Below are 13,971 nucleotides of genomic sequence, written 5' to 3' on the forward strand. Positions count from 1 at the left end.
TGGTGCAGCTGATGACTGCAGCCAGCACTGAGCTGTAGAAACAGCTTTATTTATACAGGATCTTTAACAAGGTAAATCTTAACACCTGGGGTAAAGATTAACTTTAAGGAGGAAAAGCTGTGTGCTTGAGGGTAAGAAGGAAAGCATGCCTGGACTACGGGACTTCTGGCAGGTGAAAAGAATGTTTGTTGTTAAAGGAGGAGAAGCAGCTGGGGGGTCATTTCCTAACCCCTCCCCAGGTTGGGGCCCTGCTGCCTCACAGCCCGCTCCCCACAGAAGTTATCACAAGACGAATGTTCAAAATTTTCTTCATGATTAGGGAAGATTATGGGCACCGAAATCCAGTTTAAAACTACTTTGTGCCAAGACTTTTTGTACATGAGGCAATTTCCAATAAACGTATCCCTTTTGCATTTACGGCTCTCTCCCATAGCTTAAGAGGTTACCCCTATACACACCTTCATTTATCCCCAGCACATACTAAGCTATGGAGCTTGAACAAACTATTTCTTTGGGCCAGTTTTCTTACAATTACAAAAATACCATAGGGGGTATGTGTGTGTATTTGTGTATACCACTCAGTGCTTTCAGAATAGAGACAAAATCTCGGGAAATCAGATAAACAATGGAATAAAATCCCACAAAAGCTGGAAATCATTGCCTTAAGTGGTAATAAGAGAAAGGGATTATCCACATCTCCTTCAACAGCATTATTTATCAACGAAAATACTGTTTGATTTACTTACAAGTGATTGTTCTGCAGTATACTGCAGCTTGAAGTATAGATGTTGTTCAGTCTGGATGACCTTTCTGGAAGAAACCAAGGCCAGAATATAAGCTCAGGGTAAAACAGACAGGTTCCCTGGGTTTCCCTTTTCACAGATCAGGTCTGGAGGCCTTGTGCTGCTCCCAGGCTAAGGAAATAGTGCCATCTGGAGGATCTGCACTTCAAAGAGAAAACTGACCATAAAACAGGTCACCAACAACCCGGGACCCACATGGAAACAGGAGCCACAGCCAAGTCATCTCACAGATTTAAGCTGTTTGCAGACTGGTCTTTTTAACAAAAACGTTCCCTTTTTTACAATCTTGAAATATCTTTCTTGAAATCATTTGTAAAATACTGATTGCTCTTTCAGAAGGGTTTTCTTCTACTTGACCCACTGATCTACCAAATAATTCATAAGGCAAAAGATGCTCCATGTTCTTTCTAAAGAAAGGAAGAAGGTTCTACTCCCATCACAACTCAAGTTCCCAAGCAGAACAGGTACCCTCAAAGGTCTTGTAAGAGCTTCCAGACCCTAGTCCCACATGCTTAATCAGATAATTCATCCCTAACCAGAATGAACATCCACTTAATCTACTAGCATCTGGCTTGGCCAGGGAAGAAGACCGTCTGCCTACTCTATGTGCCATAGTATATAAACTATTCATAAGGAGAAAAGAGTTCCGAGGGCCTGCACCTACACAGCTAAGAACTGCAGTGCAGTTTTCTGTGTTACTGTGGGGAGGGGAGGAATGAAGAGCATACTTTTCAGTTATAAGAGATCCCACCTCCAAATTGCTATACCTGTCAAGCAACAGGAATAGCTGCTATGAACAAAAGAAATCAGCTATTCTGTGTAACAGTCCTCTCTGATACATTTATTTCAGTTCTGCCCTTAGTTCCCCATTCTGTCAATTGCTAAAAGAAGTAATGCTACCTGAAATTATGTGAATTTTCAAAAATGGATATTTTCTTCACCCGTGAAAATAGTCCCTTCCTGCCCTCCTAAAAAAGCAACCCCATTATTCCCCCAAAATAAACCAAAGCTGGTTTTCTGAGTTCTCATAGTAGGACATGCAGAATATAGACAAATAGCATGTTAACCATGGCTTAGTCTTGTCATCAAAAGAAAACTAGTCTTCTTCCTTAACAGTTTCTCCATGACACTCAAATAGGAAAAAGAAAGACTAAGCAATCAAATGAGCTTATTCTGGTGCCAGGCCAGGTTGAAGAACAAGGGGGAGAAGTTAGAGAATGCTGGAAGGCAAGAGGAAAAACAATTTGTTCTTCGTGTGCAAGAGATTAGGAGGCTGAGGAGTAAGGAAGCACTCCTATTGTACTAGCAACTTCCTTCAGAAAGCTCCTGATTCAAAAGCCCATAAAGATCACAACTTTAACCCTCTTTTCTGGAGGGGAAACTATATTTCAATGGGAAGAGGTACAGTCCAGAGTCCTAGAACAATAAATCCAAAATAATCTTAAATTCATCCAATGGCTGCAAAGAGTTAAAAATACAAAAAGTTAGGCTGGGCACGATGGTTCATGCCTATAATCCTAGCACACTGAGAAGCCAAGGCAGACAGACTGCTTGAGCTGAGGAGTTCGAGACCAGCCTGAGCAAGAATGAGATGCTGTCTCTACTAAAAATAGAAAAACTGGCTCGGCGCCTGTGGCTCAAGCGGCTAAGGCACCAGCCAGATACACCTGAGCTGGTGGGTTCAAGCCCAGTCCGGGCCCGCCAAACAACAATGACGGCTGCAACCAAAATATAGTCGGGCATTGTGGCGGGCGCCTGTGGTCCCAGCTACTTGGGAGGCAGAGGCAGGAGACTCGCTTGAGCCCAGGAGTTGGAGGGTGCTGTGAGTTGTGATGCCACAGCACTCTACCCAGGAGGACAGCTTGAGGCTCTGTCTCAAAAATAAGTAAATAAATAAAATTACAAAAAGTTGAGCTGAAAGATAACTTAAGTACAACAAATAAAGAATTAGGCTACACAGCCCAGAATTAGCATCTCATAGAACGTACTTTCCAAAGGATCACTGGCAATTTAAAACTTTGCCATTTCACAATGTCTAGCAACAGTGAGCTTGAGAAAGGGGGAAAATATCCAACCAAGAAAATAAAATTTAGTTGAAATAGCAAAAAATATGAATAATTTATAATTAGAGAAAGTCCTAGGAAGTCTGAGAAATTATCAGGTAGCGTTAGGAAAAAAGGAGGTAAGTTAGTGAGACTTCTGAGTCTCATATACTTCAACACAAAGAATGGCATAGAAGGTAAGAAAATTTGTTGGTTTCTTATTAAAGCCCCCATGTTATTAAAAACAGTCACCCTTGCCAGGCGCAGTGGCTCAGGCCTATAATCCTAGCACTCTGGGAGGCCAAAGCAGGTAGATCGATTGAGCTCAGGAGTTCAAGACCAGCCTGAGCATGAGGGAGATCCTGTCTCTAAAAACAGCCAGGCGTTACAGTTATGGCAGGTGCCTATAGTCCCAGCTACTCGGGGCTAAGAGAATTGCTTGAGCACAAGAGTTCGAGGTTGCTATGAGCTATGAAGCCACAGCACTCTACTGGGGGTGACAAAGTCCCAAAAGAAAAAAAAAAGTCAGTCACCCTTAACTCTAGAAAGCATCATTTATTGGAGAGAAATATTACAAGAAGTCTCATTAATTTCTGCAAGGCTAAATATAGTATCCCTGGTTCCTGCCCCTTTCTCCCCCCCAAAAATCTCCCATTTGTTCACAAATTCTCTACCCTGACATACGGAATCTCCTGGATTCCTTACTCCAAAGCCAGGGCCTCCGTTTACAACATATAGTTCCCAGAAGGTGCTGGAAGCAGCATGACAGTTTCTCATCTAATCAAAGGAGGGTGGTGAGAAAGTCAATGAACTGAGGTGCTTTACTTGACAACTTATTTTAATATCCACTTCTTAAACAAAGCTTCAAACAACCCAGGACGTAAGAGGTTCTTCTGTAAAGTTGAACTTCTATGATGAATCGGTTCACCAAACCTATGGATGACTCCAAGAAATCTTCAAGGGAGTGATTAAGCCAAGGAAAGAATCCATATAGTTCAGAAATCACAGCTTTCTCAAGATGATGGAGCTATTTAATCTTGGCAAGGGCAGCTGCTCTTCTTTCTGTGTTCTGGAACAAGGCACGAATTAAAGCTTTTACTTCACTGGAAGAGAATGCAGCTGCCAGAGGCCCTTTTCCATCTGCCCACCTGTAAAACAAAGGATAGAATTCACTTTCCTATTAGGTCTCTGATGTATAAGCAAGACTTGAAATCTGTTTATTTGCTGTGAACAGAAAATAAATCCTGGGCGTCCTTCCCAACTTACCACCCTTCACTATCTTTGACCTCCAGCTGCATCTGGCATCAGAACAGCCAGCTGAGGAGACCCAGTGAGGAAGAAGAGACTGTTCTCCCTAATTCCATACTCACTAAGCCCTCTCTGAACTTAACAATCATGACCACACTCTCATGCCTCTCATGTAACTATATTAAAAAGTGAACCACAGGCAACAAATTTTAACTGGCAAAGGACTGGCATAAAAATTACATAAAGAACTCCTAAGAATCTATAATGAAATAGCCAACAACCTGTTAGAATAAAGGGAAAGAAAATAGTCATTTTGCAATGGGAGAAACATAAATCACCAAAGAAAAGATGCTCAGCCTCATTAGAATTTAGAGGAATGCAAATTAAAAATGACAATGGGCTATCATTTCATACCAACTAGATTAGCAACAATTTCAACTCTGACAATTCCACATACTAGTGAAAATGTGACTCAACAGGACAAATAAAATATAAAATATTTGTAAAATGGAATATGACACAATAGTAAGAATGAACTGTAACTATACACAACATGAAAAGATTTTGAAAACATAATATTAAACAAAATAAATAAGTTACAGAAGTTTCCACTTACAGATAGTTCAAAAACAGGCAAATCTAACTTTATATTGTTTAGGAATCTGTGTAAATAAAGACAGACTATAAAAAGAAAGGCAAGGAAATGACACAAAATTCAAGCTAGTGGTTACCCCTCAAGGAGAACATTTGGAGAAGGATATACAGGGGTCTTGGGGTCTTCAAAGGCACTGGCATTATTTTTCTTAGTTAGGTAATGGGTACATGAACATTTATTTATTCTTTTTTTTAAACTCTGAATTACATATTGTATAAATGTAGAACACAATACTGTATTCCTTTCTATGTACATTTTACAACTTTAAAATGTTTAAATTACATGACTAGAAGTAGCTTGTTGGGTAAAAAAATATTCTTAATTAGATATAAGCTTTATATTAACTGAAATCTTTGAAAGAAAAAAATCTCCTAGGCAGAGAAAAGAAGTTGTAATTTTTCTCTGAATGAGGAATTAATGATCATTCATAGGCTACAAGAATGCCTTTTAGGGGAGGGGAGAGGAAAGAGAGTGGAGAGGGGAGGACAGAGGGTGACTGGCGGGACCTCACCTAATGTGCATAATGCGAGTGTGTTCAGCACACCCCACATGGGGTGAAGGGCTCAACTACACCCTGAACTTTACCTTAGAAATGAAAACAGTGTAGCCTAAACATTTGTACCCCCTTATTAACCTGAAACTAAAAATAAACAAAGAAAGCCTTTTAGCAGCAGAAAGAAGAATTCTTTTTTTTTTTTTTTTTTTTTTTGAGACAGAGCCTCAAGCTGTCTCCCTGGGTAGAGTGCCATGGCATCACAGCTCACAGCAACCTCCAACTCCTGGGCTCAAGCGAGTCTCCCGCCCCTGCCTCCCAAGTAGCTGGGACCACAGGCGCCCGCCACAACGCCAGGCTGTTTTTTGGTTGCAGCCGTCATTGTTGTTTGGCGGGGCCGGGCTGGGGATTCGAACCCGCCACCTTAGGTGTACGTGGCTGGCGCCCTAGCCGGTTGAGCCACAGGTGCCGAGCCCAGAAAGAAGAATTCTTATCTGCTGCCAACCCTCTGGAACCTTACTTTAAGGCATCTTTTTTACCTACTTTAGGACATATAAACAAATGAATAATTCAAAACTTTGTACTAAATGTGATTAGATATTTTGATGTGATTTTTTTTCAAGCAGAAATCTCATTTACATTGCTATACAAACGAACAGTTGCAACAAACAACTCAGACACATCTAGGATAACTCGTCTAATATAACAGGACATGTGTAGTAAGCCCAGTTAAAGCAGATGAGACAAGTACCCATATGGAGATCCCTGTGCAAAGTACACATACTGATGAATAATCTACCATGACAACATAAAAGCACCCGTGGATGTGTTACTGACCCCATCTATTGACACAGTGCCAGTGGCCTCTGCACACTATGACACAACACAGTATACACTTAGTGGGCACACCAACATTCACTGATGGGGCTGGATAAAAATAACGGTTATATTTAAGACGAGATAAATCCTTTCTAGGTATGGTGCCTAATCTCTAAAACTACTGCACTCCCTGCAGAAAGACTGCTGGTCATACAATAGTTTGATGTTGAAAATTTCAGACAGATGAAAGTCACTTCTCTGTTAAAATATCAAAGTCATTCTTAACATGCATCTACTATTGCCTAAAAGTAAGCAACAGTTTCCATCCAGGTGTCAGAAGTCTGTAATTCTTACAAATGCCAGATCACTTTTACAGAATATCACAACCACATGTTCAAGACCGAATGATATGAATGGGAAGTCTTTATATCATCAAATATGAGAAAGTGGTAATGAGATTTGCCCTAGGATAATTCGTGAAAAGGCTGCAACTACTGCTAGCTCAATAGGAAACTTGTTTCTGAGTAACATTAAGAAACAGAGAAAAGCACTGTCGGCTCCACGCCTGTGGCTCAAGCGGCTAAGGCGCCAGCCACATACACCTAAGGTGGCGGGTTCGAATCCCCAGCCCGGGCCCGCCAGACAACAATGATGGCTGCAACCAAAAAACGGCCAGGCGTTGTGGCAGGCGCCTGTGGTCCCAGCTACTTGGGAGGCTGAAGCAGGAGACTCACTTGAGCCCAGGAGTTGGAGGTTGCTGTGAGCATGATGCCACAGCGCTCTACCCAGGGGGATAGCTTAAGGCTCTGTCTCAAAAAAAAAAAAAGAGAAAAGCACCGTTAACCAACGGTACTCTTTTGTACCATGGATCGATAAAGGACTATATAAAAGGGTTACACGCACCGATCCCCAATTTCTTGCAAGCTGGCTTGTAACATCATCATCAATTCTTTGAAAGGCATCCACTTTGGCACATAGACTGGAACCTCTTCCTGATATTTCTTGTTCATGCTTTCTTCAGATAAAGGTGCAAATATTTGGGGTCCTTCATCCACCACTGTTTTACATAAGGAATATAATCTATTCCCATCTTCAGTAGAGATGTCCTGGATTTTGTGCAAAGGAAACACAACAGAATAGAGCTGGGTCAGCTTAGTGGTGGGGGAAGGGCAGCAGATCTTGATGCATGCTGTCCAGGTAGGTCAGCTATAGCAGCAGGTTTTCCAACCAATTTACTATACAGTACTAGACACTGTTGGCTCGGTGCTTGCCACATACACCAAAGTTGGCGGATTCAAACCCGGCCTGGGCCAGCTAAACAACAATGACAACTGCAACAAAAAATAGCCGGGCATTGTGGTGGGCGCCTGTAGTCCCAGCTACATGGTAGGCTGAGGCAAGAGAAGCAAGAGAATCACTTAAGCCCAAGTGTTTCAGGGCAACATAGTGAGACTCTGTCTCAAAAAAAAAAAACACAGTGTTGTACAAGCTGGAATACAGTGACCAGACATAGCTCATTGTAACTGCAAATTCCCAGGCTCAAGCAATCCTCTTGCCTCAGCTTCCCAAGTAGCTGAGACTATAGGCATGAGCCACTATGCCCAGCTAATTTTTCTTTTTGCAGTTTTTGGCCGGGGCCAGGTTCACTGCTACCTTTGGTATATTGGGCTGGTGCCCTATCCCTTTTGAGCCACAGGTGCCAGCCAGCTTATTTTTCTTTTTTTAACTGTTTGTAGAGATGGGGTCTCACTATGTTGCCTAGCTTGAACTACGTTGGTCTTGAACTTCTGACCTCAAGCAATTCTCCTGCCTTGGCCTCCCAAAGCGCTTCAGTTACAGGCATGAGTCACTGCACACAGCCTAGACCCTAGATTTCATCAGTTCTCTGACGATACTCCTAATACTAGAATGACACAAAATGTGTTTCAACAGACTGTCAGTAATTTAGTTTGCCTGCATCAAAGAGCCCATTTCTCCAGAAGAACATGGCACAGCTTGTTGCAAAGCAGGAGATGTTATTACAATTAAGAGTTTAGACAATCTATGCTTTAGAGAGGCATCAGCAGGCCAAATCCAGACAGTTTTCCAATTTTTCTGAGATCCAATCTCAATTACAACAGTATGTTGGAAAAATATGCAGTATGACACAGCATTCTCTTTACAAACTAAATTATTAAATTCACTTGCAAATTAAGGGACTTCACACTATACAGCTCAGGACCACCAACCAGTTTCTAACTTCCTCATTCATAATTTACACAGGCTAGGTTGAGAAGCAATAAAATCCTACTTTTATAGTTATAAAAGAGATTAATAAGTTTCCAACAAAACAGAATTAAGACAAACTAAAAAAACCTAACAGCATGAGTTAGACACGCAACATGAACAATTACTTCTACCATCTGCGTTGACTAGAAGTGAGACAGCAACATCATTTTTTTAGTAAAGTCACAGTCTGAGACAAGAATCGCATCTCATGCCTGGTGTAGCATCTCAAGACCCTTACCTCTAAGGCAGTGATTCTGCCAGTGATCTCAGAAATTGCTGTATTGAGTAAAGTCCCCATAGCCTTGCAATATATATTCACTGGCAGGACATCCTGCCACACAATTCCAAGTCTCTTTAGTTGGTGCAGTACCTATAAGAAGAATATAGCTATTTACATGAAAGAAAGATTGTTGCAACAACTCGTATTTTCCAGATTTACATTTACCATTTCTATGTGTATGGAGAAAGAGGCATTACACAAAGGGGAGGTAAAATAATCAAGAATGCATGCTCCTTGAATATTTAACCTTAGTGATATCCCTGATAGGTGAAAGACTCATCCTGATGGGAAAATCACAGTCAAAAGATAATCACTTAAGAGAGACAGGCATTAAGATAAAGCCAATTTTCAAATTTCCCAAATCCAAGTTCATGCATCGACTACTCGCTGCAAGAGACTGAAGAGATAACTAGTCATTACTGGGTAAATGGAAAGATAGCTTCCTGTTGTTTCGGTAGGATAGGTAAAGGAAAAGTTCTTAAACATAACTGTAAAAGTTTTCTAGATTTTCCAGAAGGGGTGCAGGTAGGGAAACCAACTGAGCTACTTGTTACATATTCTTTGTGGCTTTGAAAATATAAAGGGGGGCATCTAAGGACAGAATATAAATTCCAGCACCATCGACAGCCTCCCACCTGCCGGATTGCTTTACTTGCTGCAGAATAATTCTCTTCGTCATCCATATTTGCAAAGTTTCTAGCACTTGATAATCTTTCCAGAAGTTCATCTTTCTGTGCCCGCATTTGGGCCAAAAAACATTCTGTCCCTAGAATGGGAAAACAGAACAAAGAATTCTAAAAGCCAGTCAATTACCCACTATTAAACCTAGATGGAAGAGGAGAGCTAGGCATAGACCATGTATCTGTTCTGCCGATACAAAAACAAATGCTAGAGAGCGTCATAAAACTGCCCTAAGGATATGAGAAACAATCACTTCTAAAACATTAGCCAGTTCCTCTACCCCACCCTCAGGATAATAAATTTTTCCTAATAGTTTGCCTAGAGTCAGAGTCAGCTAAGAAAAATTACTTATATAGTAAAAGGGGCTACTTATTATTCTGATATGTCTATACTACCTAAGGGAGAAGTCAGAAATTGAAGAGCTAAGTGAACCATACAGATTCTCTGCTTTCCTTAGGCTATCATGATAGTAAACACATTGATTTACCCCACATTTCATTGCTTTTGACTTTTAATAATCTCAAGAAAAACTAAAGGAGGTGTAAGAGGGGAGAGCTGTCTTGAGGTTTTGCAGAACCAGCACTGACATTAGTGAGCTCCTACCAACAATATTAATAGAAGTATCCCAATACAAATCTTATTATGTGTCATTCTACTGACATAATTCTGATTTGGTGAATTCAATGCACAGCAGCAACGCAGTGTAGAACTCTAATGTACCATGAAATCATGTCATGAAAAAGTAATGCTTCCGCAAAGACTACATTCACTTTATAAAATTAAATAACTGGGAATACTTGCAAATTAAATATCCTCCCACTTTCCAGTACAGCCCAGGACCACCATCTAATTTCTACCTGTCTCTCTCATTCATAAATTATAAAGATACTAGGCTGACAATCTGCATAGTCCACATTGTCCAACACTTAAGGTATCAGTTACCAAGTCTCCTGAAGCCAGGTACAAGATCCACAAAAGTAGTAGTGCCATCACAAAGAATGGGGGCGAGACGTAATCTGAACTGATGCCCAAGCGTCAGCAAGTGGTGAGCAATATACATACAATTGTTGTGGTGAATGGCAGCCAACTGGGGCAGTTTTTGAAGGTTCTCCCTAGACAGGGAGGAGGGGTAGAAAAGGAACCACCTGTTATTGAAGTCTTTTCTAATGCACTTCTAGGCTTTAATAATGATCTACTTTGTAAATAAGGCACATATAATAAGATGCAATCTCATCAAACCCACTCCCAATCAGAGCGAGGACGTTCTGCCTGAATGTTACCTGTGACACTGTGCCAGGGATTAATGAAAGACGAAGGGAATCAAGATGTTTACCTGAGTCAACTCTGTACGGGAAACCCAGCAGAGCTATGGATTAATAATTCCCTTGAAATTTTACGCTGATATGTCTGTGGAAATATAGGTTTACTTCCCCTTTCTCCAAATTCCTATTTCATTTATATAAAGAAGCATATAAGTATTTTCTAATTCACTGGTATTCAAAGCTGACTATAGACTAAAGTCACCTGGGAAATTTCAAAACATACAGAAGCTTAGACTTCACCCCAAACAAATTAAATCAAATCTGAGTGTAAAACCAGGGCCTTTATACTTTTAAAAATTTTCCCAAGTGATATATATTTTCATTCAGGATTGAAAAATCACTGGTTTAATTCTTCAACACAAATAGTGCCTATCTACCCAGCTTGAGAAGAAATCTAATATTTATCTACTAATAGTCATTTAAATAACACTTTCTAATTTGCTGACTCAAAGTTAGAGCAGGATACATAAGCAAGAAATCCAACAACCTAAGATAGCTGTCCTCATTCTGGGCTACACATCAGTATCATTTATGGGATTTTTAAAAAACCACACGTCTGTGTCTTAGCACCAAATCTATAAATCAAAAGTTGCAGAGTTAACCCTAGGCAAATATGTTGATTTTTAAAGCTCAGTAAGTGTTTCTAAAATATTTCCAAAGCTGAGAACCATCAGCTAAGGACAGTGGTTCTCCAAGTGTGGTTCCCTGACAAGCAACAGTAAGCATCACCTGGAAATTTGTTAAAAATCCAAGCCCATCCCATATCTATTGACTCAGAAACCTTGGGCACAGATCCAGCAATAAATGTTTTAAGAAGGTTTCCAGGTGATTTTTTTGTTGTTGAGACAGAGCCTCAAGCTGTCCCCCTGGGTAGAGTCCCATGGCGTCACAGCTCACAGCAACCTCCAGCTCCTGGGCTCAAGCGAGTCTCTGGCCTCAGCCTCCAAAGTAGCTGGGACCACAGGCGCCCACCACAACACCCGGCTATTTTTTGGTTGCAGCTGTCATTGTTGTTTGGTGGCCCAGGTTGGATTTGAACCCAACACCTTAGGTGTATGTGGCTGGCACCTTAGCCACTTGAGCCACAGGCACCGAGCCAGTTTCCGGCTGATTTCAATGCACACTAAAGTTGGTGAACCATCAGTGCAGCACAAAGTTCTGAGATCATACAAAGGAAAAGAGCAAATCTAACTCCACGACAGAGGGAAAATGTTTGAGTCACAAAAACTTCTAAGCCAAATGTTTCTGAGTCCCCAAGGACAAGACTGTCAGCTAACCCAAATGTTTTCTCTTAACTGCACTAAATATTTCTTTAACTTGACTAAGTAAAAAACAAAATAAAAACTTTAAACCACAGCACAGAGAATACAAATAAAAATAATAAGGTTCGCAACAAAGAAGCTCTCTTTTACAGTAAAAACAACAGGTGGGCCTAGATAAAAACATCTCAATTATTCAAAAATAAGAGCCAAAAATACTTTAAATAATAAACTGATTTTTATCTTAGAAAGCAGAGTCCTTGGCTAAGGAATAGCTCTGCTGACATATTACCAAAAACATTTATAAAAGGCATCCAAAACAGTCCAAATAACAAAAAGGTTTAGAGATGAATAACTTTTCAGATTAACATTAAAAAAAAAATACTTTCATAACACAAGATGTCAGGTAAATACTGCCTAAACCAGGCAGGCAGAGTACTGATCATACTTGACAGTTAAAGAGTGATCTTTCATGGTATTAAATGTGCAGCTATGAACGCCAAGGGAAAATGTGGTATGTTTACCGGATAACAATATGGAGTGCTACCTTTTTTATTTATTTATTTATTTATTTATTTTTTTGAGACAGAGCCTCAAGCTATCCCCCTGGGTAGAGTGCTATGGCATCACAGCTCACAGCAACCTCCAACTCCTGGGCTCAAGCGAGTCTCCTGCCTCAGCCCCCCAAGTAGCTGGGACTACAGGCACCCACCACAATGCCCGGCCATTTTTTTGGTTGCAGCCGTCATTGTTGTTTGGCGGGCCCGGGCTGGGGATTCGAACCTGCCACCTTAGGTGTATGTGGCTGGCGCCTTAGCCGCTTGAGCAACAGGCACCGAGCCACCTTTTTTATTTTTTAACTAAGTAAAGTAATGCAGTTCTGAAAATGCTCAGCATCAAAACATGGTAAAGTTCTTTTGAATTTAATTTGCATCGCCCACTACACAGCCAGATTATCGTATCCTTATTTAGTATTAAATGACCACATCTTATGAATATGTGATTTAAAATGGTTTATTGCACTTTACTGTGAATTTTAGTAACCAAAATATCTTTGGTGGGAATATAAAAGAGCTGGTTTTAACTTAAATTACAAACATTTTAGGTATATAGAAATAAGAAACAGTGACAGTGACACTTACTTGTGATATGTTGGTACAACATCATGGAACAAATGGAAGATATTCCTCACTGAGTAGAAAAGTTGAACAGCGCTTAAAGGAAAACACAGATTTAACAGATACACATGAAGATATACTGAAAATGAGAAAATAAATTCTAATTAAGTATACCTTCAGCTAGAGTCGGCTGAAACTACAGTTATAAAAAATACCTCCTTTGATCACTACTGGAAAACACCATTAATCTAGATGGAAATATACCCTCCACCAGTATTTACTAACTAGAATGTAGTTCTAAAAACTTAGATCCATTAATAATTTTAAGAAGAGCAGATTTCAATGCAAAGCCTCTTTTCCATTTATCAATTTGTGTTCTGCAGTACCCAGAGTATCCCCTTCAGTAACAACTGGAGTTAAGCCTCAAGCAAATGTCACCTACTCACAGCTGCACTCTGCAAAGGGCAAGGTATCAATAAAAGCCTTCACTTGGTTCTTTTAGAATCAGTCTGACTTTCGGCTTTCACCTTTTCTCCTTCTTACCCCAATGCAAGGAGATGAATTAACATTTCTAGGATAGAGTCTAGCTCTCAAGATTTTCTGCCCTTTAAATCTAGCCTTAAAACACCTAAAGATTATATTAAAATGCACTTTAAAGAGCAAATATAAGGTTTGAGTAGCTCACATCTACATAAAAATATTTTAAACCATGTACCTTGAAAGCTTACAGGAATTCCACAAATATTTAGAAAAATAAATCATGCCCCAAAATACTGTTACTACTTGATTACTACTTGATTAAATCATTTCATTTTATTTTTGATGAATACGTTTGAGGTTTGATAATGAAAAGGGGTGTTGTTGCAATGTAGTTGTAGTTTTGTGTGTCCTGTTAAAAAAGAAGTGGAAATGGCTCAGCGCCTATAGCTCAACCGGCTAAGGCACCAGCCACGTACACCTAAGGTGGCGGGTTCGAATCCCCA

At 40.2% G+C, this 13,971-nt stretch overlaps 1 protein-coding gene across 1 annotated transcript in view; it reads right to left on the minus strand.

Annotated features, from left to right (window-relative positions):
- Positions 1–3,380: 3,380 nt before the first annotated feature.
- ZW10 (zw10 kinetochore protein) overlaps positions 3,381–13,971 on the minus strand; it is a 44,290-nt gene continuing 33,699 nt past the window's right edge. Inside the window, exons 11-16 of the mRNA XM_003794756.3 lie at positions 13,013–13,084; positions 10,232–10,401; positions 9,244–9,374; positions 8,567–8,698; positions 6,964–7,166; positions 3,381–3,993 (exon numbers count right to left, since the gene is read on the minus strand). Coding sequence (XP_003794804.1) covers positions 3,873–3,993; positions 6,964–7,166; positions 8,567–8,698; positions 9,244–9,374; positions 10,232–10,401; positions 13,013–13,084 — 829 coding nt within the window. The 3' untranslated portion in view covers positions 3,381–3,872. The remainder of the gene's footprint in view (positions 3,994–6,963; positions 7,167–8,566; positions 8,699–9,243; positions 9,375–10,231; positions 10,402–13,012; positions 13,085–13,971) is intronic.

Source organism: Otolemur garnettii, unplaced genomic scaffold (genome assembly GCF_000181295.1).
Source record: "Otolemur garnettii isolate 467f Iridium unplaced genomic scaffold, OtoGar3 scaffold00086, whole genome shotgun sequence".
Classification (NCBI taxonomy): Eukaryota; Metazoa; Chordata; class Mammalia; order Primates; family Galagidae; genus Otolemur; species Otolemur garnettii.